Consider the following 25,569-nt stretch of genomic DNA (forward strand, 5'->3'; position numbering starts at 1 on the left):
TTACTATATTTATATTGTATATCATGTACCTCCAACTATAACCTGTGTTATAAGAATATAATCTGCTAATAAATAAAGTCATAGTGCATACAACAATTAAGAAACTATTTTCAACACTCTAGTTCTAACGCCAGACTAAAGGTTGATGCTCCAAGAAGGTTGATGACAAATGAGGTGGCACAAGAAACATAGCAGAAGTTTTGTACAATATTTTGATAAATGCCCCTTCACTTACATCCTCAAGAGTAAACTCAGCTAATTTACATTTTATCAAATTTAGGTTAGATCCTGTAGCACCACTGGGAGCAACACACTACCTGTGATGGGCTTCCATGTTGCTCACAGCCATGGAGAAATCAAAAATAAAGAAGTAAAAATATTGAAAAGATTTGTTTATGCTGTTTTATCTACTAATCACTATCACCCATGAACCAGTCAAACCACAGGTTCTGAGAACATGAATACAAAGAAGGCAAAAGAATTCAATGTCATGTGAATTAATGTCTCTGTTACCTTGCAATAAACATGCAACAGCATGAGGTTTGCCAACAAAATAAAAGATCATTCAGCAAGGCAATTATTAGCCATCCTAATGTAACAATTCCCCTAGGATGTAATAGGTATAGCACAACCAAGTAGTTTTTTCCTACATGTACTGAAATAATCTTTACTGGTTGAATTCATTTTCTCTATTATTTCTGAATAAGAAGAAGGTCAGTGTTTCTACTTTTGGTGATAATTCCTTAACACGGCAAGCAGAGAGAAGATGAAAGGATTTACTTAGATCCTTCCTAATTTCCATTATAAACACAATTTCTGTAAGGAAAGAGGAATTTGGAGGTAAAAAATAAACAGAAATGAGAGACCTTACACCCAAGGCATGTCTCCCCATTTGCTACCAGCCTGTTCAGCAAATAGAACCAGTAATTTGAAATTAATGCAAAGGATAGGGTAGGAAACTAGGCACAACAGTTTTGACTGAGAACAAGCAAAATGTAAAGATCAAGTCTCCAAGTTATCTACCCTTTTTCTGCAATTGCTCCTAGGTGGATGTGCCATGCATGGCACCGTGGTAAGGATTGGTTGGTTTACAACTGTACTAGCTGGACAAGGTGAAGCGATGAAGCTGTTAATTACGCTAGGAGATCAGAACAGTTTGAGCCTTGGATATGGTCACGGATTCCTCTGTTAATTTATGTGTCATGCTACCAGTGAGGTTCTTTGAGTGCATCATCCATAGCTAGATGTTGTGGAATGACCCTGTGCTTCCAACTTCAGCCAGACAAATCTGGGCAGAATATGGTTTCCCTTTCTCTGTTCTTTCAGAGAAGAATCAGTGCTTCAAGCTCTTCTGAGAAACTCCTTTTACTCAGCATAATGGAATTACAGATCCAACCAAAGCATGTAACTATTCCACAGACTTGACTGTTACCTCTTTTGTTTGGGCTGTTTTCAGCAGCAGCAAATGAAATCTCTCCTCTTTGCCTGACCTTCTAGAAACATACAGACTTTGAAAACCTTTTCACACACCTTTCATCTTTATCTTGTACAAGGACTATGTTTCAAGCTCTTGGGTGCAAAAAGCCTTTATGATTACCACAGTTTCCTTGTTTACTAGTGTGAGTGTGCTAAAAATGTGGGCATCATTGGTGTCTTCTACCAAAAAATGCAAACTTTAAAGTGCCCAAGTGGCTGCCTATATTATAATCATGAAGGCAGATGGAATGGTATGTCTGAACACAAACACAACAAATTGAGGATTACATAAATCTGCAGAATTGACATTTCAAAATAATCGTTTGGCAGTCAAAGTGTTTTCAAAAATTACAAAATGAAAATTTGCAATTTATTCTTCCAGAATAAAGACAGTTTCCACAGGTGACTAACTCAGGAAGTCTAGGATGACGGATTCAATAATTTTTAATAGGTAAGGGAATAGAAGCTAAAATACAAATGGAAATAGAAGCTAAAATACAAACTGTATTTAAAGTTTGTTTTCACTTCTGAGGTTAAAATTTCAATATAGTTGAAATTAGGGTGACAGAGTGAATAGCTCAAGACATCTTTCTTTATTGTAAAGCTCAAGAAAATTAGTAAGAAATCACAGTAGATTTTCTCTTATCTTATAAAGGCAAAGACAAAATGGCAGTTGCCAAAACCTTGACTATGTTGCCCACTCTTCCCTAGCAAGGTTCATTTGATTGCAACTTGACTCATCAGATGATGCTTTAACACCTCTTGAGATGCACAAAGTTGATGTCTGCAGTCCCCTGAAGACAAGAACATATTTTTCAAGGCTCTAGGCTGCCAGCCGCACTGCAGTGAAACATATGCTGTCCTGTTACTTCAGATAATAAACAGCTTCTCTTTTGTTCAGCGAATCAGATGCAGAAATGATTTTGTCTCCTGAGACTTTTGAAATGAGTGGGGTCTCTGCAAAAAGACACTAACTGCCTTGTGTTTACTGGGTAATATACTTCTAACACAGGGCTAGATTATTCCAACCAAGGTATGATAAGTCAGCTGCCTTTCGTAAGCAGCAGCTGAGGTAATCAGTTGTGACTCTGCTATTCCCAACAGCAATCCTTATGGAAAGATTATAAATATTGCATACCCACCATTACATGTGATGAACAAACATTGACAATAGACTGTATTCTGAAATGGTCAGTAAGCAACCTCATTCCCATAAAACTCCATTTAGGAAGAGATTTTTAGATTAAACAAGTATATCCAAGATTACAAAGAGATCCGGTGACATTGTTTTAGAAACTCCAAGCGCTGACAGCAGTCACCAGCTCAACCCCTTGTGGCACTATTGCTCATACTCTCATTCCCTAGACATGAAGAGCATTTCATCCAGATAATGGGTTCTTCACACAGAACTAGTCTCAGAGCAAGCATCATCACACTTATTTAGTTTGGAAGCCACCCATCACCATGGTGCACTCATTCCCTTCATCCAGATCATTAACATCTTCATCAGTGATCTGGATGGGGGATCACAGAATCATAGAAAAGCAGGTTGGACAGGACCTCTAGAATCATCTGATCCAATTAGTCTTGGCAAAAGACTGCACTTTCAGTAAGTTCACAGATATCACCAAGTTGGGCTGGAATGTTGATCTGCTGGAGGGCTGGAAGGCTCTGCAGAGTAATCTGGACAAGTAATGATGGGCTGAGGTAACTCTATGAGGTTTAACAAGGTGAAAGTGCCAGGTCCTGCCCTTCACGGGAGTCATGTCCCTGTCACTTAGGGACATGGGTTAGTGGTGGCACTGGCAGCGTTAGGCTTACAGCTGGTCTCGATAATCTTAAAGGTCTTTTCCAATACAAATACTTCTGTGATTTTATGGTACCCCAGTGTGAACTGGGGTTTCATACCCTGGAGCTTTAGAAAGGGAAGGAGTGTACATAGAGGTTTGAACAAAATAATGTCAGGACATTTCTTTGTCCAAAGAAAAGAAATAAGACACTCCAAAAGCAGAGCACCAGTTTGAGATGATTCTTGACTAAAACTGTATCTGATGTTCAAATTTTCATCTCAGGTACAACCCCCTCAACTTTCAGTGCTGCAATACTTAGCAGTGTCCATGCAAGGCTGCCCAGCCATACAGGCTGAGCTGAATGCTGCTGCTGCTCCTGGTGTGAGCATGCCAGGAAAAGCCCCCTCCAAGTCAAGCTGCAACTGGAAGGGTGGGAGGACAAAAAGAGAATTGGAATGAAAATTAGCTGGAATGGAAAGACTGAGGAAGAGACACTAGGGAAACACTTTTTTTGGAGCTTTCACAAAAGCGAAATGGGGAGAGATGTGCCATTTCCATTGGCCCACCGCTCCCAGAAGCTGACTAGAGTCACAAGGAATAAAAGCAAACCAGGTCAGAGTGATGCCAGACCTCCCCAGGTTACTATTTCAGTTCTTGCTATCTGAAAAATCAATACTCAAAACACACAAAAGGCTGCAGTACTGTGCACTGCTAAACAACAACCCTAGATGAAAGGTCATCAAACTGAAGCACATCTGATTACCATATAACATACTACCACAGAGCTGGGCAAGCCTAAATTGAAGGTTTCCTCCTGATGTTTATGATTCCTTAAGTAATGAAAATAAGCTGGAAACTTCAAGTATCTTAGTGTGCAGCAATCAACATATATTTACTGGATTTAAAAGTAAACTGAAAATTTACTGTGCATTCTTACAGTATTCTTAATTCTCCTAAGATCTACCAAAAATGCCTACAGCCTTGAGAAGAGACCGTTTTTGGAGATTTCTGGTAAAAGCCACAGTAGATGTCCCTGCCAGTTTACAGCTCCAATGTTGTCTGGGGTAATTTTGTTAGCCAAAGCTGCAGAAAGCAGGAAGGGGGACTCTGGGATTCTGTCACTACAACATTTGCTAATTTTTAAATAAACTTATTTGCTATCATGAACACTTAGAGACTTAGACTTTGTCTCTTTTTTCTCTGGGTGATATTCTGAGCATGGCTTAAATGCTGTGGCAGGTGACAGAGCAGTGTTAAGGAACAGCAAAGCGTCCAACCTCAAACACTGACAAGCTGCAGTATTTTCTTTAGTCAGAGAGCAGACAAGAGAAATGGTAAAAAACCACCACAAGCAAAACACTGCATGCTATCAAAATGTTCAAAAGAGATAAATAACAGACAATTACCGAAATCATGGACCACTGAACACAAGAGAGAAAACCAGAGCAGTGTCACCTGTAGGCTGCAAGCATCAGCCTAATGAATTTGCCTCTTAAGATCTCAGTTTAAAAAAAACAGGAGGGAAGAGGATAATGCCCTTACTAATGAATAAAAAAAAAAAAAGAAAAATACATAAGCAAAGCAGTATCCCTTATAGCTTGGAAGTAAACTCAGAGTTATAAATATTATGTAAGTCAAAAATTTACCAGCTGTCAGAGTAAAATATGTGTAAGGTTCTGGCACTTAGCAGGCTATTAAAATGTCAGGGCACTTTCAGAAAAAAATAAATTTTGGCCAGAAAATGCTGAAGTAGCAACAGCAATGTTTACAATGCATGTTTTAATTCTGACTAGTTTCCCATGCTAATGCTAATTTTAATTATGAGAATTTATTATTTTTATAAGCAAACCTTGACATAATTTTAAAGCACTACATTTAAAAGGGTGACAACCTAAACAAAATATTCCACTTTATCTCATTGGTTTTCTTTATCTTAGCTTCATCAACACTTTCCCAAGCATTTTATTTTAATTTGGAAGTCAAGATTTATTTTTTTTTTCAGAAATTTTCAAAGTCTTGGTAAAAATTTCTGATCTTATCCTAATACAGCAATGTGGTAATGGTAGTTGACATGGTAAATAGTTTATAGAAAACAAGTGTTAATAAAAATTGAATTCTGTGAACTGTGCAGAAACACAGGGGCAATGTTTTCCAACCGAGTACCTGGAATTAAGGTCCTAGGTGCGAATTCAACTTTCTTCTTCATTTCTGAGTATCACTTTTTTAGAATGTAGTTCAAATTGCCTCAAACACTTTACAAAAGCTTTAAAACTTTCATTATCTTCACAGAATAGCTTTCTACAAAGTTATGAAATTTGGATCAGAAGTCACATGTTTTGTCTTAGAAATATTTTCTCTTAGATAACAGATAGATGAATATTTTATTGAATTATGTATAATCACCTATTTAATCTTAAAAAAAAAAACCACACACAAAGTGTAAAACTCTACTTGATCCCTCTTAAAGCTAATTATGACCTTACAATTGAAAATATTTCCTAAATTTTAGTATTTGATTGTGGAAATAACAACTTTTCTGTTCTGTTTTGGTTTTTTTTTTTTTTGGTCATCAAAATATACTTTCTTTTTTAATATATATTTGACTACTAATATTTATGGTATTGATAGACCTTCCACAAGGCCAAATTCCCCTGTAAACTGGCAATAATGTATATTATTTAATTAATCTACTATTTTGTTGTGATGGAAAAGACTAGTTTTCAAGACTAGTCTTCAAGCTGAGAGACTGGCTTAGATGTGTGGCATATTATTAAATTTCTCTAATTTCTTTCCCATGCAAGTAATTTACATCTTTCTGTTTCCACATCTGTAAAAGGGAAATCTTATAACCTCTGCGGAATTCCCGAAGTTATTAACAGGAGACGCCAAGTCATCCACATGCACATAAAATTCTGAGATCTTATGGCAGAGTACAGTGCACAAGTGGTTTTAATACGGTCTTGCAATATACCAAGCGATACATTAGTACCTCCTGAATGGAATTTTAGTCCAGAATGGACACTTTTATAGACTTTGTCAGCCTAAGTCAAGTGAAAAGTTACAGCTGGGCCTTGCAATAATATACAGCATGTAAGAGTTTCTGAGGAGCCTTTTCTTTGCAGTCCCAAAGCCCAGCACAAGTCCTGCACCCCTGAGACTTACATAGCAAATATGTAAAAAGAACAATATAGACCCAGACCCAGACTTCCTGCTCCTGTGCTACAGCACTTTGCAGAGGACAGAAACATTTCTGAAATCCTCAGCAGCAGCAGGTAAGAGAACCATGGCCTTTCCTGGAGCCCACAGAAAGAACAAAGTATGAGACACTGCAATTCTCGTGGACAGAATGGAACCTTTAGCCAGGCCCCACTAATTTAAGCCCCACTAATTTATGCCCGAAACAAACTGTAAAAGCATTTAAACATAGAGTGATGCAATCTGTAAAAAAATTTGTTCATGGGTATGGCAAAATAAAAAAATCAGGGCCTATATTAGCGCTAAAAAACTACTCTAGTGCATTTGCTATCTTAAATTGGTATGAGATGCTTGATTATTCCCACGGATCCCAGGCTGATTCCTGTAGTCATAGTTACACTGAAAGCACAGCTTTTATGCAACTTGCAGTCGTCCATTTTTGGCACTGATTTTTACAAGATAAACACCCACAATCCCCCAGTGCTACCTGACACACTTCCATCCCACACCCTCCCCGCACAGATTCATGCCTTCTAGAAAAGAATGAGAGCATCTTAGTCAAATCTGAAAGTCAATTCAAGACCCAGACTGCTAATTTTGTTTAGAGGACTGAGAATAAAATAATATATCTGTAAATTGTAGATCCAGCGATAGGAGCAAAAATTAATCCTGTTCTATTTGGGGCAAAGAGCTGACTTTTCTCATTTCAGTGAGAATAAAAGTATCATATTCAAATTATTACCTATGAACTGAACCAGCCATGACTGATAAAAGCTGAACAATCTTAAAAAATACAGGAACATATTTATAACAATTATTTTCAGCATGCTGCAAATCTTAAAATGCTGTTGAATACTGCTGAAGTGCGAAACAAAAAATACCTGATTAATGTGCATTTGTCTTGAAATGCATTTATAAAAATACTTAGCACTTATTTAGGAATCATAGGTGATCTAGAGACTTCAGTATTATGGTCTTAAGTTTATAAATAAAAAAATTAAGCCAGACTAATTCTGTACTTTGTGCAAAACCTTACCCAGCAATCTGATCTCAAGGTAGGGTGTCAAATCGTGTCATGTCACAGTAGTTTTACACCAGGCAAATGCAATTACAAGGTATGAGGCAAGAGGAAGTTAGGCTTCAAGGAGGCTCAGGCTTGCTCAAGGTCATAGAAACTGATGTCAGGTCTCCTGGCTAACAGCTCCCTGACTGAATCACCCTACCTCTACTGTTGAAGAGATTTGTTTTATGAATGATAGTTAAGGATGTGTCAGCAGATTTATTATTATTATTATTATTATCCCAAGAATACTGTGATTTTTGAATAGAAACATAGACCATTACCTACATTCTTCTAAATAATATTTTTCTTTAGTAATTGTAACCATGGAAGAAAAAGCTTTAATTTGGTCCACAATCTATGTGTGAGCTGTGGGAAGAAGTAATGCTCAAAAATGGAAGAAAGAAAAGTAGAAAAGGTGTGGGAAAGAGATGAGGAAATGGAAAAGCAGAAAGAGATAATGAAAGGTTACAAAAAAAAAAACCCCAAAAAACACCAAAATAACAGTGAGGAGAGAAATACCTGCTAGTCACAAGCTTAAACAAAATTGCAGAAAATCCCTCCTCAAAACCAAACAGGCAATATTAAGGGAAGGTTTTATGTTTCAGGATTTACAGGCTAAAAGGTGATTCTTAGCACGTTATTCAGATAGGACGATGACAACACACACCACACCTCACACAGCATGAAGCTGGGACTCATTCACTGCTCCATCTCTGGGGAAATGAGAAGGAAACTCACAGGGCTCCAGGAGATGCAGGCGATCCATCAGCAAGCATGAAGAATATGTTTCAAGCACTCTACACCATTGTTTTCTTGGGGCTGTCTGGGGAATACACCTACTGCTCACAGTCCTTGCAGACACCCTGAATGGTACTCATGTCTTGTCAAATACAGTTTAGCAGTTTTCACATCATCTCCTTAGCACAGACCTCCTGGTTCCTGCTGTTAGACTGAGTTAAGATGAAGGAGTTCCAAATTTCCTCCCTTCCGCAACATGGGGAACATGATACAGCCTCTTGGCATGTTGGGATGTTCAGTAAATAATTGGACAAAAGTAATCTCAACACACAAGATTATTGAAATTTATATAAATAATCTAAATCAGTGACAAAAAACCCTCATCTTGCTTATGCCAGTTCAACAGAAACCTGACTCTGTTCTATAGACTTACCTGTACCTATTTCATCTAAGCAGATTTGGTGACCAACTAAATACTTATTGAGTACAGTAAGAGACTTGTTACCAATCCTTTACCATTTCCTCTTTTTAGTTATCTTTTCTCTCTTTTCTCCTGTTTTGTCTTGCTAAGATTCAGCATCACTAATGCAGCACATCTCCCTTTTTTGTTTTACCTGTGACAGAATTCATGCAGATTGAGTAACTTTCTATTCACTCTTCATATGGACACCTTCTCCTTTGGACACTATTCCATATATTATGATTTGCCTCCTTGTTACATTTAATTCTGCAAGTTCCATATTGCATCAGAAAATCCTCCAGGATGATATTTGCCTGGAAAGGTATAGCCTTAAAAAAAAAATATGTGCTTGATCCTCATAATTATTGATTAGAAGACTTTTGTAGCTTTTGCTAGGACACATTAAATTCTCTGCCATGATGGAGAAAAGCCTCATTCAGGTCTCACTGAGGTCTAGAGATCTACTGCACATAGTTGTGGTTGATTATTTGAGTTTGTTTTTTCCCTTAGTTGTTATCTCAAGCAGAGAAGGATTTCAAAAGTACTTTCAGGTCAATGAGCACATGGGCAGGCTGGACAAGGGAAACACACAACTTGCCTGGTGTCCTGCACAGCAAATCCACACCTCCTACCCCATCTATATTTTTCTCTGGCATATGGCTAAAATTTAGATTAGGGCCTAAGAATCTACATTTTAAAATAATGAGCTTCAAGTAACAACCTGGTCTAAATTTTGCAAAATTACCCTTATTTTTAGACACAGCAAATCAAAATCCCAGATCTTAAACCGCCCCTGGCATGGAATATTGTGCATTCCCATTCCCTCTGACCAGCCACCCCTCGGCAGCTCACCCTCCCCCAGGTGCTGAGGGCAGCTTGAGACCTGCTTTCTGCTGCATGCTCTTGATTGACTGTTCCTATTTCTCCAAGCAATGACCCCTGCTCATCATAATAGCAAATAAAACCTTGCTGAAAATACGATGCTTGGAATCCTTCTCTTTCCAGAATTACTGGGAGGGAAATAGATGTCTCTCAAGTGCAGAATCATATGCACAATGGTCTCTTAACAGTTGCTTGGAGGTCTTTTCCATTTTCACATAAATCTTTTTTATGTTGTACTCCCACCAACTAGTCATTTTATTTTTGGCTTCACTACAGTAAACTTAATTTAACATTACGTCTTTTTGGTAGTCGTTGGTGTGCTTTTATGACTAATGACTTTTAGACAGGATATTCATAAAAACAGAACAAAAGCATCTATAATGAGCATACCGTAAAGACAGGGCTATTTTTCCTCAGAATAATTGTATGCCTGAGCACAAAAGAATGCAAAAGTTGCACATTAGGCTACAAAATCACAGTGGAAGGTCAGTCTCAAAAACTTAAATTGAGATCTCTAAGCATCAAATGAATTCTAGAATAGAATAAAACACAGAATGTTCAAGCATGCAGCCATTTAGCTTACACACCTTCTACCTTGATGAGCAATTATCCTACATACCTATATACTGTGGGAAACCCACATGCTGGTCATGGTATTCTGCTGTTCACTTGCATTGTTAGTCAGGTTTGTTGGCTTGGCTGATTTTTGTGGGTTGTTTTCTTTCTTTTTTTTTAATATCAATTGCAGCCTTCAAAGACAGTGTACTTCAGGTACTGGACTGTAGAATATTTATTGGTTCCAAGGGAGTAGAATTGACACAAAAATTTCAGAGGCACCTTCAGCTTGCATGGTTCCATATTTTAGTAGACATGCATTCAAAAGGGTATTCAAAGACAAACCTGTGATGATCAACAAGATCAAACCATGATCAACAAGAGCTGGGGATTCTTTCTAGCTCTGCACATACAAGAACAGGATGGAGAAATGCACAGAAAGAGTTTTGATGGAAACAAAACTAAACTAAACCTCTCTCTGTCACACCATGTAGGAAAACACATTCATAATTGACTGGTTAGGAGAAAGGGTATTCTCAAATAGAGCAGTAACACTGCACCTACCTTCCACTTATTGAAAGGGTTACAAGGAGTTAGGATATGACAATGACATGGGAATTACACATTTTTTATGCAGCCCTGTTTACATAGAAATTGTGAAAAAGCCCTGGTTTCTCAACCGTAGCAGAAATCAGTCCAGCTGGAAAGCTATGGCTCCTGCCCTCCATTTAGCCAGTAAATAACTCAAATACTTCTTTAATAGCCAGATCCCAAGCCATTGTTTCATCCACAGCTTTAATTTTCAACAGTTCCACTCTGTTTCTCAAAGCTTTATCCTATTTTTTCCACATATACATAGTCACACCCCATCAAACAGCATCCATCAAATCCTCCCCATATATGTCATGGGCTTGGTAGTGCTGAATGAACCTCTGCTGTGGACTGTGACTTCAGCTAACAGCTCAATGAAAGCTCTGACTGTTTTAACCTATTGAGTTCCACTTGCATTTAGCAGCTTCCTGGTTGTCAACAAAGCAACTGCTCATCAATTGTGTGTGAATAAAATATGGGATTTCTGCCCAGGACTGCCTCTCACAGCAATCTACCAACTAGCAAAGTATGGGTGGGGGAAAAAAAAAAAAAAAAAAGTTAATTATTGGGCATATTTCTGGTTGTATCTAGAATACCTGAAGACAAACTGAACAGTCATAGACTTAAGCTTTAAGCAAAATGATGCAGTCAGGTCACATTAGTGCTCTGATGGTGCATCCCTGGAATAAAAAGAATGGTGACACTGCTTATAAGGCAAGAACACATCATGGTAGAGATCTCAACATACAAACTCATATTCTGTAATTTCACAGGGAAATGTTCCTCAAGTAACTACTCATCTTATTGAAAGGAATATCCCTTTCCTGACTACTAGTAGAAGTGTAAGAGAATTCTGCTCTCTATATTTGCAGATGTTCTGGCATGGTCTCTAAGGAAACTGATACTTGAGTAGAATTATTCCTTACAAGTGAATGTAGTCATACTGCATTTTGACAAATTCCACAACCAATTGTTCTGCTCTGAAAGACAAATGTCAAAATTATGTAGAACTGTATTTACCTGTAAGTGCTTACAAGCATTGCTCAAAACAATTGTATCTTGGGAAGTGCTTTTATAGTTCTGGCAAATACTCTTCTGCAAAGTAATTCAGACTATTTAAATTATCAGCAGTTAAAATAGTGTATAAAAAGCCTATATCCTTATTGCTATCTTAAGTAATAAGATACTTGTTTGGCAAGCAAGAATACATGCTTGTCACTTTGCCTTTCAGTTTGGAAGAAACATGCAGCTATTGGTTATTGTGACAGCCGGGAAATGTAAGTGTTCAACTCATTTAACTAATAAGTTAGTGTATCACAATCAATACTTATTTTCTCTTAATATCAAAAGCCTGAATATAAACTGCTTAGCTGCATGTTTTCCAAAAGCTTATAAACAGAAGGATGGATGCACCAATTGCATTAGCATGAATTAAAATTAAAATATGCACTGAATGTGAAGAAAAAAATCCGTGTGTTCATTCAACTCATCCCCAGCAAGCCTACATAAAAGCAAATATGTAATTTTTCATCCAATAGCATATATGCCCCAAAAATTTTTAAATATTTTATTGATAATTTAGCTTAGTGAAACTAAATTCTGCTAACTTTTTTATTCTGTAGAAAGAATTTACTTTGTTCACCTGATTCCAGATTGACGCTATGGAAGCCTTAATCCCATACTCTATAAACCACGTACATCACACTTTCAAGTCACAATTAAAATGTTGGTTTAGAAAACAAAGAACACAAAGCAAATTATTTCCTGCACATGGTACATGATGGATTTCCTGCACCATTTGATGCTATCAGCATGTGCTAATTACTGAAAACAAGATAATTACATAAATTCTGTAGTTTAAAGTGGAGGGACATTCCTTATCACTGCACAACCTTTCAAGACTGCATAGGGAAAGGTTATTTTATAACAGAGATGAATGAAAAAGTGCTTCAAATGGAGAAGTTGGCATCAGAGAGCTTACATAGCAGAACTCCCTTTCTCTAGTCCACAGCTTTCCAAAACACTATCAGTGTCTTCAGCTGCTGGTTTATACTACTCTAAATTCAGCCAGAATGCAAACCAAATATTAATGCATCCTTAGGAAGCATAAACTCTTCATTAGAGTGTGACCTTGCCTATTTCTCTGCTGTTTCACTAGCACTTAGGGTGATGATCTATGATCCTACTTGGTCATTTGCAGGTAGGTCAAAATGTTTTCTACTTGTGCAGCTGCTGACTGCAATTCAACTCTGCCTCACAGAGAGTACAGCCACAGTTCACACCTCCATCCCATTATTTCATCAGAAAGGTCCATTCAGAGCAACAAACAAAGCCCTCTAAAGCTCTACCCTCAGAGATTTGCCATCAAAACTGGGTTTCATAGCTTGAGTCCTCTGGTATTTGAAGAAACACAATTTCTGCATTTGAGTTCTGCTGCCTTCAGCCAGAAAAAGACACAGAGTGAATGAATTTACCTCAGCTGTCAAAAGATTGTGTAGACATGACCTTGGTACAACTCCTTCCCGATTCTTAACTTTGGCCTATGAACAGTACTCACCACAACTTGTTCATAGAAGGCTAAAAGCTAAATGGAATGTGTCACTTTTTGAATGAATGTAGTGGGGTTTATAGATGATTTCCATACTTCCTCCAGCTTATTCAGTCAACAACATTCCTTTATTTTACCTTATGGGGGTTTTTATACAATCCTTTTTCCATATAGTACTATGTGAAAAGGATGCTGTTGTACTTTTTGCTAATGCACTTCTTCATCAACTGCATTATTTTCAATACATTCTTACGAAAATGAAAAGTAGAGTAATTCACAGAAAATTCCCAGAACAATTTCATATTTTCTATATAAAGCTCACATAGAAGTCCACTGGTCTGTCTGGTATGATTGCAGCTCACAGAGTAGAGGCAAGTTGAGTGAAATTCTAAGCCACTTCAGGAGCTGGTAGACTGGAAGCTATGAACTGTAAAAATTATGTCAGCCCAAGAACTCGACTGGAGCCTTCTAGCAGATATTTCATTTAATTGCACTTCAAAACAAACAATCAAATAATCTGTTTGTTTCTTGGCTCATGAGACCTTTAGTCACACGGCCCAAATCAAAGATGGCAAAGGCTGGGACTGGGAGAATGAAGAACTTGCCATGATAGGAGGAGAACAGGTTTGAGACCTTGTAAGGAACCTGAAGGTGCACAAGTCCATGGGACTTGATGAGAGGAATCCACAGGCCCTGAGGGAACTGGCAGATTAAGTGAGCCAACAGCAGTGTGGTGCCAGCTGGGGTTAACCCATGACCCATAGCTTTGTATGTCTTTGTAGGAAGCCACAGTTTGATTCTGTTCAAACCCACAACAGTCACAAAGTCAGTTACAGAGACTTCCACGAGATAATTCAACCTTATTGTCATAGAATTCTCACAAAGAACTATGATTTTAACAGTATGAACTGCCTGGAGATACCCATATTTCTCCTTTGTTTGGTTGTTTTTTTGGGGGTTTTTTGTTTGGTTTGGGTTTTTTTGGTTTTTTGTTTTTTGGTTGTTTTTTGTTTTTTTGTTTTTTTTTTTGATTGTAGAGGGAGAGAGGTTGAATAGATATCTAATTCTAAAGAACTTAAATCAGGTGTGGTTAATGCTCTGATGACACTGAGGTAGGAATGATGAGCTTTAAATGTGCAGAATCTGTTCTTCCACAGATGAGGACAACAATGGCTAAATGAAATGAAATCATAGAACACGTTTTACTATGTGAAGTATTAAAAATCCCCATAAATGTATTTTATCTTTGCTTTCATGTATTTTCCCAGTCACTAAATGCTAAGTGGTAGCATGGGACTACTTATGCTTTAAATTTAAAGTGCATGCTCAGTTCCAGTATATGCAGTCAGCAATCCAGTTTCCATTTTCAACACATTTTAAAAGATGTGAACTAGTTGAAGAAAACCCACACCATAATGATCTGAAGTAACATCAAGAACAAGTAAAACCCTGAGGTGTCTGCTCAGCTCAGAAAAGCGAGTCAGAGTTCTAAATATTCTATTCCATCCCAGTGCAACTGTGCAGAAATAGGTAGACAGGGAGATATGTTCCTCCATCATCCCAAATAACTTGTGTGAGATCAACTTAGTCTTGCTCTTAATGCCCTAATCAAAGGTCCAGCACCTAAAATTTCTCATTACAACAGACTTACAACATGAAGACTCCCTCTTACCTTCCACAGGTGACTGTGAAACCTCCAAGAACAGTCTGAAGCCATTGGCTAAAACATGCAACCCTACTGCTTTCATAATTTTTGTACCACATATGCATGTATGTATATTTCCATGCATTAATATATCTCCCTCTGGCATCATTTAAAGCCCCTAAAAATCCTTTCTGCTCTGCTGTCTTTGTTGTTTGTATACTAGTAAACAACACCTTCATAGAAGCAAATATTCACATAAAAATAGCATATTTCTACTGACTCAAAGGGACTTTCTGAATCAGCTGGTTTTCAATATCATATTAGTTTACTAAGTGGGGTTTGTATCTCTAAGAAATTCAACTTGTGAAATTCAGGAGAATATAGGTTTTTCTTAGACAGGATTAACATGAGGGTTCTTGTGAACACTGGTGTGTCTTTCAGGCTTGGAATAAAGCAGTGATCTTACTGCTGTTTATTTTTTCACATAACTGGCACAATAATATTGTCACTGAACCCTTGTGCTTGAGCAGGCTTTGATATTGTAGCTGAGTGAGCTGGGAAAGTTCCTCCATGGTGTTCTCATCCATCTCATCCTTCTAGCTTTTATTCCAGAAACTGAGATGGGTAAAGATTTTTTGGTTTTTATTCTTTTGTACTTGAAACCACCAGTAGATTGTATATCTGAGATAAACAATCTGGAGAAACTTTGTGCTTGTTGGCGGTTCCACCTCAAGAAACAAAATAATACTTTCTGGCTTTGCAGCAGATTAAAAATACATTACCAATCTCAGAAATAGCACAGCTTGGGCACAAAATTCCAGTGACAATTTCAAGGGAAATACAATATGTACTTAATCATCGAGGCAGCCTTACAGAGTTCCACTGATTTTTGATTAAGCAAAACAGACAGACAAACACAACAAACATTGTTCTTCCAATCAGAGGCCTCTACCTGAAATCAATGTTTCTGTGTTACACTGGGTTTAAAAGGCCCTTATCAAAAGAAAACTGTTATTTCATGAAAGACCCACTGTGCTTATGTTTCACATTGTACTTCACAATTCTTGCCGTTTTAAATCACAGGCACTTCGAAGACATAGAAGGGCTGTTACCATGATTTTTTCTCATAATCATTGTTCCTGTTGCTTCTAATATAACATCCATTGTAAATACTCTCAGTGGGTCAATTTCCGTTTCACTTATAAAGTCCATTTAACCTTTCCAGGTTCCAGGAAAAGTGGTTTTTTTCTTAGTAATGATGCAGGAACATTTCTAGGAAATCTTCAAGAAGGGGGGCTTTTAAAATTTATTTAATTAAGATTCTACATGGGATAAACATAATTATCAATGACAGCCTGCCTAATCCCTATACTTTATATTAAGGAACATGCAAAGAACCTCATGCATTAAGGACGAAGAATTTGAATGTAAGTCCCAGAATCCACTGGGATGTGTGAAAACCTGCAGAATTTCTTCTTTCATTTGCATGGAAAACACTATGAAAGCTTGATTTCCAGGAGTCATATGAGTCAATGATCTCATAAGGTTTCCATATCCATCAAGGTAATTTTTTTCTGTCTGTACTATTCAGGAAAAACAAACATCCCACTTCTGTATGTCAGAAATGCACCAAAGCTGATCTTCAATCAGTTTCCTATATTGTTGTGAAAACCTGTAAAACACTCTTTACATAGTCGCAGAATCTCACCTGCACTACAAAAACGGTTTTTTGCCACATACCTTCTTTTTGTTGGTGGAACAAATGTAGAAATTGTCAATAACAGTGGCAATCCCGGGCTGTAGGTTCAACTTTGTGTATAATGTCCCAAAATCTGAAGACCTGAAAGAAATCAAACATCTGTAAGTGTTCTTTTCTAAAGGCTTCAGCATTGAAACTCTGCAAAGAAAATCCCTCTCTGTGCACCAACTGTCCATTTTTCAACTCTTCTCTGCCATCCTTTTGTTCTTTTCAGTGTTCATTAAATACGAAAAGAAATCCACTACTATGAAGAAAACTAAATTCTAGGTTTGAAATAACTGGCTAGTTCTGTCTGTACTTTGAAGTTCTCTGCAGTGCTCGTTTATTTTTTATTGTGCAGTGACAGAAGCCTGACATGTACACCTTTTCATCACCACCCACCAGGCGGAAAAAAAGAGCTATGAAGAGCACAGGCTCATTGGCAAGTACTAACAGCATCTCCTCAGCTATGCGGAAGAAGAAGAGTTGATTTCACAGCTTGCTGTTGCATAAGAGAAGAATTTGGCCCAAGATCTGGAAGATTCTCATTAGACCTCTATCAGATTTGGTATGGGATAAAGGTATCTCATCCACTCATCCAGCTCTTTTTCAGAGGATCACTGAATTTTAAGAAAGAAATTAAAAGAAGGAAAGTCTGTATTTGCCCATCAGGATGTCTCACAGATGTCTCCATGAGTATTTCAAATGTGGGCACTCTGCAGAATTTGTTCCATATTTCTGAAAAGCCATCAGTGAAAAACAGCATCCGTGCTCTGCAGTTGTATTGCCAATGTCAATTATAAAAAGAACGGACAAGTAAAATGTTAATATGAAGAAAAGTTAGAGAAATTCAAAGTAAGGCACACCCAAATTTAAATCACTTTGGGTGAAACCTTGCTTGTTCTGTTTAGGATCAAGTTGTACCATATGCCCTTTCCATATTTACAGTTATTCATTTTGCATTTGGAAAGGGACTCAGACACAGATCTAAGGCACTTGTCCCTTCTTCACCAAGAACTCCCTAGGACAGAGAGTTGGTGTGATGACTTCCACTCTATACACCCTTTTCTTTCCCTGGAATAACAAAGAGCTCTGAAGGTACCCTGCCCTAACAACTGGGAGCATTCAAAAGCTCTCATGTCCAAGAGAACCAAGACAAGACTGTCCCTCCCAGTGTGACACTGCACTGCCTGTGCAGTGATTTCTGCCCTACAGTCCCTTTCTACCATGTTCATTGTTCCCCAGCAGGTTCTGCTGCCTCATGCTCCTCACCCAGGGCAGTCCCTGCTGAAGTTTGTGGGAGCATGACTGAGTACAACAAGAGAGAACAGTGAAGAACCAAATCCCTGGCCGAGAGTGTACACATTGAGAAGCAGCCCACTGCCTGAGGTCTCCTCCAAACCACGTGAGGCAGGTGATTCCCTGAAGGGTTGGTGCCCACAGAAGGCCACCAGGAGCATCCCACCTACGTCCCAGTGCCCCCCAGAATGTCACTGAAGTTGGAGTGCAAGTTGTATGAAGCACCTTCTGTGCTTTCACCAATCCAGCTTTCCACAAGATACAGGAACTTTCAGCTGCTGCCATGGAGCAGCTTTCTATGCCTTTGGCATCACCAAGCATAGTGGGCAGACTGTGATATGCCTGGAACAGGTCCTAAGGAATACCAAGAAAGGTTCATGTTTACCTTACTTTTTTTCCCTTCTCCACCAGTTAAAAAAACCCAACTGGTCATAACACTATGACACTCAGGCCATCCTCCAGTCTAAAGCTGAGAGTTTAACCATTTTATAGTGTTATCTGAATAGATTTGGTCTGGGATTTTTCCCCCACAATGTTGCTTTCTCTGCAGCTATACAGCAATGCAATAGAGAATTAACTGAGTCACAGCAATTCGATTTTGACAAATAAGTATGTAGATATCAAACACATACAACTGCAGTGTACAACTGGGTGCTCAGCACAGAACTAATCAAAATTCTAAGGGGAAGAGGATGGACAGTACTAAACCTAATTTGCCAGTGGTATTCAACAGAAAGAAATTAAAGCAAAAACTTAAAATATCAACTTCAGACAGATGTACTGAAACCATGCAGAACAAGAATGTATAATGGAAACATAACCTAGTCTATTCTCTTTGAGGGAAGAATATCAGGTCGGTGGCTAGTACAGTAATAACATCCTGAAATAATTCTCTGAACCTTAAAGATGATTCAATTTACTTTGAAGAGGCAGTTCCAGGATTAATACAATGGGACCACTGGAGAGTGACACCATGCGAGGGACACCATGGCAACTCTGTCAATGTGTGAAAAGAGTACAGGCAGGAAGCCCAAAAAAAGATAAGTAAGTTCCAAGATAAAAAGTTCTAGTCCAAAACTTTCCCTTCTAATTCTCATGACTTATAGAGAGCAATGACAAAAAAAAAAAAAAAAAAAAAAAAAAAAAAAAAAGAAATTTTAACAAGATGAGAACACTAAGATAACTACAGTATTTTCAGACAAATGTAATAAAACTATACAGTCAAAAAAATTTTTTTTCAGGTAAAAATTAGCAATCTGAAGGGAAAAAAAAAAAATCCAGTTCCAGCCTGAGAAATAGGCAACTGTATCTGCCAAAAACTATACCATGTCTAAACAGAAAGACCATGATTGGAAGAAGATCTATGAATCTGTGGATTTATGGACTGCCAAATCTTTTTTACAATTGCCCAGACTTGAAAGAGCCCAGGAATGTCAGCTATTCTTTGAGACACATGCACAAGAGGACATCATACAAGGACATCATTCAAAGGAGGCACTGTGCAAAATAATTTGTTTTCCAAATCTACTATAATCCAGAGAAAGCAGATCACCTTGATTTTTCACTTAAGATATAACTTCAAAGTTCCTGACTGCATATATAAAGAACTAACATTTTGAAGCATGCAGCTAGAACAGAATATCCTTTAATTGCACTACTGCACTACAGACAGTTGGGGAGGACTAATTCTACAATCCCAGTGCATGCCTATTTCAATATATATTTCAATATATATTTCTACTTGTACAAAATTAAGGAGAGGAGGGGCCCTTTATGGTTTTCCAGTCTCTGGGAGATTTTTTTTTTTTTTTCTATTAGGAACCTAACTCATGTTCCATCAAGAATGTTAAGGAGAGGGAAAAACCCCTCATGAGTAACCTGTTTTTATCAGGATAAACATATTCTCTTTCCTCCCTAAAAATTATGAAAAGATACTTCAAGTTATAATGGAAAGAGGATGCATATGTACCTGATGAGAAGAGTAAAACTTCCTTCTATACCATGGTTTATTTGAAGTGGCAGCACAACAGCAGAACTCCATAAACCAGAGCAAGACGTGTACAGACTGCTTTTGTAAAGAATGGTCTGACCTGCAGTTCTAAGTGATCTGGACACAGTTAATTAGAACTTTTGCTTTATGTAACACATTGCAGGGGAAACAGCAAGCTATACTCAGGCTGCTTCCCGCTGCTGTGTATCCATCTGTGCACTACAGGCTACAGATTACAAGGATGTTTCTTCACTGAGCAAAACTCAGTGGAGGATCCACAGGATACACATCTTCCAGTACTCAGGTGACAGAACCACTGGATGGTGGAACAACATGATTACTCACATACTGATGCAGACATCACACAACCTGAGCTAGACAGTTTGTGGCTTTTTTGAAGTCAAGTACATATTTCTGCTGTAATATGTGCTAGTCTTCTTTTTATTTTTTTTTTCCTTTTATGGAAAGAAACAGTTCTCACTGTAAGAACATCATGTTCGGATAAGAGTCTTCAAAATCATAAAATGATATTACAGTACAGACATAATTAGGTATTTTTAGCTTAATTTTGTGAGCTCAAAAAATAGTTGGGAAAATGTCCAAGCGGTAAAGAAATGTACCCTGATGAAATAAAATTCCCAAAGCCCCTAAGCTCTGTGCAAATTTAGGTCTCATCCTCAAAAATGTAACTTTTTTAGATTTGAGGTAAAATAAATCTATGTCTAACATAATTTGGAACTGTACCTAAACATTGGATCTGGGTATCTTCCAACAGAAATTTTGAGAAAGAAGAAGAAATTTAGCAGATACAAAAAGAGACGTGAACCAAATGTTTGCTTTTCTGAACATCACTATCATTATAAAGCTCTCCCCTGGTGACTCACACCTATGATTCTACATTGCTCATTGTTAGTTGTTTTTCTACGTTTTATTTACAAGAAGATATTTAAAACATATAAGAAAAATTAAAAATCAATATAGTAAGACAGTAATGAAGATTCTTAGAGATGAAAGTTGCATTCCCAAATCAAATGTAATACTCAACACATCAACTACAAAAAAATAATGCTTCCTTCCTTTTTTTTTTTTTTTTAATGAATTGAAGAGACACACTAGAAAGAGAATGGTTGGAACACTTAACACACATGTTCATCAGATTTCCTCTACTTTTTCTTCTTGAAGACTAACTCAAGATTCATTCTAGTCAAATGAGTTGTATTGTACAAGCTCCATTAACTTAAAATCCTGGAAGACAACAATGAAAGTTTTCAAATGAATTTTGGACCACTTAACTGGTGAAACTAAAAAAAAAAGTATTTGAAAGAAAAGACTACAAAAGATCTACTGGTTTACATAATTGGGAAATTGTTGAAAAAAAGATTCAATTAAGATGCATATTAGAGAATCAAGGAAGAGTGGATCTGTACATAAAACTCACTCGACTGCTTCCCACTTAATTTTCTCCAGACTCTATTGCAAATGTCTTCTTCCCACCTTCCCCTCCTTTCAGTCAGCAGAACAGTCCAAGATTTACTGCCTGAACTTTTAAAACACAGGAGAAATTATTTTAGGTTCCTTCTCTGTGACATACTTACATCTAACAGTAGGGTTTCCTTTGTGCTCTGGTCCCTCACCTGAATAATAGAGACAACACTGTCAACTATACCTCAGATGTGTGTAAGGAAAATAGATAACTACAGCAGAGTAATGAAGAACTGGCTGATGGAATATCTAAAACAGATACATCAGAGGTTCCAGCAACAAATACCAGGACAAGCCTACTGAAAGGGAAGAAACCAGAGGAACATCATTAAAGAAGTGGAAAACTAACTCATCATCTTCACTTAAACAGCACAGAAGCCTTCAAAGACTTTTACACGTCCAATGTGGAAATTGCAGAGGCTTTGGTTAGCCTCATAAAATCCTTTCAAACAAAACAAAAAACCTCAAAACCCCCAAGGCCTTTCTTCAGAGAACAAACACATTGTAACATTGAATTCCAACACCCAACTCATATATTGAGGAATTCATGTGGATGAAAGTTTCTTCAAAGACTGTAGAAGAGTAGGACTCCTAGCAAGCCAATTAACACCCAGCAATCCAATTAACAGATTAATGATCAGCTATCAGCTTTGCTGGAGTACTTTTTGAAAATACCTCTCTCTCTACTTTCCAGAAAATTGAGCCTTTTGGAAATGACACATTTTTCCTCCCAAAACCAAAAATATAGAAATGCTTCTTCCTTAATCCAGTTTTACACTAAAGAATCAGTGGTGTAGGCTAGAGGTAATATATAAATATTTAGCAACTTCGCATTTAGGCAATAGAGGGTTTACCTACTTTTCCCAAAACCACTAGATATTAACATGTCCTGTTTTCAATTATCAATTATTGATATCATATATTGATCACATATCTGATAACATAGATTTTTTAAGAGCTGTTGGTAATCCGAGCTGCCTTTTTAGTTGAAGTGACTTGTTCTGTAATGCCCTGCTGTGTACAGGACACAGCGCAACTTTGCATTTGTACAGTTTTAGATACTCCTTCCAATAATTACAGGTATTAATGACTGTAAATTGCTGAGCTAAAAAATTCCACAGGGAAAAAAAAAACAAACCCAAAAGACTGCATTTGCATCAAATGAAGACTCAAGGAGGATCATAAACATGGCATATTCTAGAACTGGGCTTTTATTCAAAGCATTAAACATACCCAATTCAACTGGCCACAGTGGAAGGAAAAGCAGTCCTCTGTAGCCGACAATAAAAGCTAGGATTACCATGGCATGTGACTTTAGGGAGTCAGATCTCTCCTCAGGAACTCTGGCTGCTAATGTCAGAGCAAGGAATAAGACATGACCTTAATTTGCAAGGCACACAGCTGGATCCTCTGACACCACACGGTACTGAGCCTCACTGGGCCCCAGACTGGCATGCCAGGCTACAGTCTTCTACCCTGATGTTGCAATTACCTTTGAAGAAAGTGTTTTGAGTCCATGTTTTTCAGGAACTGCCCTGTCTCAGAGCTGCTTCGTACAAATACAGCAACCATTCGCGTTTTCTTACGAGAGAACATGGATGGTGATAAACAGAGCTCATTGTACAGATAGGGTGTTACTTGATGGAGATATGTGAATTATACAATATGTACTTATGTACTGTATCATTTTTTCCCTTACTAGTATCTTCTGTCATGCATTTATCAGGTACTGGTTTTGGTTAATCGCTTCATCTGCACAATGTGCACACACAGGCTCAAACTCCAATAGTTAGCAGCACTGTGTCTTTAATATCTACTACATATCTTTCTGTGCTGTATTTAAACATTCCTACTCTGCATATCTCACTGTATACCATTGCAGTTATCTTTTGCAGCCCTTCATTAGTCCTTCAATATACCACAAACATCCTGCTCATTAGCCTATGATCACTCTGCTTATCAGTTACATTTTCAAGCTCCTCATTACTTGGCTGCACAGCTGCAACAATTAGCTTTTATATTCTTCAGGCTGACAAAACATCACATTAGCTTCTATTAGCTGCAGCCATCGCCTGTCCTCTTAGAAAGTGTTAGTTTAGGTTAGACACCTATTCTGAAACTACTGCCTTGGTGCATTAATTCCATCACCAACACACAGCACTTGTTGACAGTACGTCTTGGAAGGTACAGCCTGTAGCCACGCCTGCAGTACACAGATACTTGTGATGCATCCACTCAAGCATGAAACAAGCAGTGTCACAGTGACAGAGCAGACAAGACACCGCCAGCAAGACAGGGTTATGTCTTACTTTTGCAAAAAGTAAAAGCTCTGAGTTATTTCTTCCTTAGCTTTGTAGGCATGGAAGAGCTGGGGCATGCTCTGGATCACGCTGCCCTCGAGGGACACAGGGAATTTTTAATTTGCTTTGGGGCAAATTAAAAATTCCCCCATAATCATTCAATCCCAGTCATTTGTTCCTGTTAAAAACTAACTTATTGAAACAATTCACAGTCAAATTAAAGGTTTTGAAGTCTTGCTTTAGGATTATTTCAGTAATGCTGTTTACAGTTCCTTCCCACAAACAGTTCCAGGGCATGGAGGCAATAAAAAACAAAAATGAAATTGTGGGAAATAGGGAAAGATCCATTTCTTACCACACTTTCTTCACTGAATTCAACATATTGTGTAACTAACATTTAGTATGCAGGCATTTCTCATAAGAAACAGCCCTGTGTAGATTCAGTTTCAGCAGCTGCAAGTCCAGTGCTGCATTAGCAAGGAATGGAGTGTATTATGGAGCATTTGAGAGGTTTCCTATTGAGAGACTTAACTATTTAATTAACAATTCAATTAACTATTCAATTATTACCTACAAAACAAATTAATACTTCCTACGTAGTACTAGCTTCCTTTCACCTATTTAGACAAGCATCTTTGGGAAAAAAATAGGTTGGGTTTAGTTTTGGTGGGGTATTTTTTGTTTGGGCTTTTTTAGTTCAGGATAAAGAAGTCTTTGTTGCTAAAATGCAATTTTCCAAAATTATGCTTACTAACTATATTGCCAGAAGTGGAAACATACATATATCACTTCCAGTATGATTTCTCTTTTATGAGTGTTGTGAAGGGAAATGAGTAATTACAAAGGAATTATTTCTTATCTCACATACTTGTGTTCTTTGGGGAAAGGAGATGGTTCAAGAATATTTTCTTGAGGTTTGCAAGGAACATTAAAATTTTCCACCATGGAAAAATGCTAGGCATTTCCCATAGTCCAGGCTTTTTATTTAAACCACTAAACACAGCTGAAATATTTCTGAAACAACTTTATTCTCAGTCAGGCAGCTTCTTGGAAGGCAAGAAACATGCTGGGATATATGAGAGAATTTGGCCTTGTGCTTTCTGACCAGAACAGCAAATTTTCTTGTAATCACTGGATAGAACTGGTTGAAATAGGAACATTTATTAAATTAAGAAAAAACTGATAATAATTTAATAAATTGCATATGCACATTCACATGCAATTATCTATTCCTCTAGCAATGGGCTCTGCCAACTATAAGTCTTCTACTCACTCTTCAGTAAGCACAACTCTTATTTAACTCCAACTGTAGCAGTTTTCACTTTTGCTGCTGATGTGCTCATCTCCATTTTATGATTGCTGTGGGGGAGGTGAGAGGGAAAATGAACTATATGGCCAGGTGTAGTACTTTATAAAAAGGTAAATGAAGGCAATGTTTTGTCAGTAATTTGACTGTGGTATTCTCCACTTGAAACCAAATGCCTGGCAAAACTAAGGGAGTAACTGGACATTTTTAAAACAAATAAAAATCCTAAACAAGTAAAAACAGAAAAATAGACTGCGGAAATGTATCAGAGACCCATCGTTGCCTGTTGTGAGTTTTCTGGAATGCTTCTCTGAAACTGCAAGTACACATCTGGGATGGAGGCTGGTCAGTGATCAGATGCAGCTCAAGTTCATCCAAGATGTGAGTTCCCATGTTCCCAGTGTCAAAGGAGTGATTATTTCAAGTTATTAAAATTGCATCAGAACAAAACCTTTACAAGGAATTTTAAAGCATTGTTTTGAATCCCTCTCCTTCAATAACAGCCCATGTC

The 25,569-nt window shown here is 37.7% G+C and overlaps 1 protein-coding gene across 1 annotated transcript in view; it reads right to left on the reverse strand.

Moving 5' to 3' along the window:
• The window catches only part of SORCS2 (sortilin related VPS10 domain containing receptor 2), a 353,545-nt gene that overhangs the window by 211,331 nt on the left and 116,645 nt on the right, over positions 1-25,569 (reverse strand). Inside the window, exon 2 of the mRNA XM_041459356.1 lies at positions 16,684-16,783. Coding sequence (XP_041315290.1) covers positions 16,684-16,783 — 100 coding nt within the window. The remainder of the gene's footprint in view (positions 1-16,683; positions 16,784-25,569) is intronic.

The sequence above is a fragment of the Pyrgilauda ruficollis genome, unplaced genomic scaffold, assembly GCF_017590135.1.
Source record: "Pyrgilauda ruficollis isolate IOZ18807 unplaced genomic scaffold, ASM1759013v1 scaffold1, whole genome shotgun sequence".
In the NCBI taxonomy this organism is placed as follows: Eukaryota; Metazoa; Chordata; class Aves; order Passeriformes; family Passeridae; genus Pyrgilauda; species Pyrgilauda ruficollis.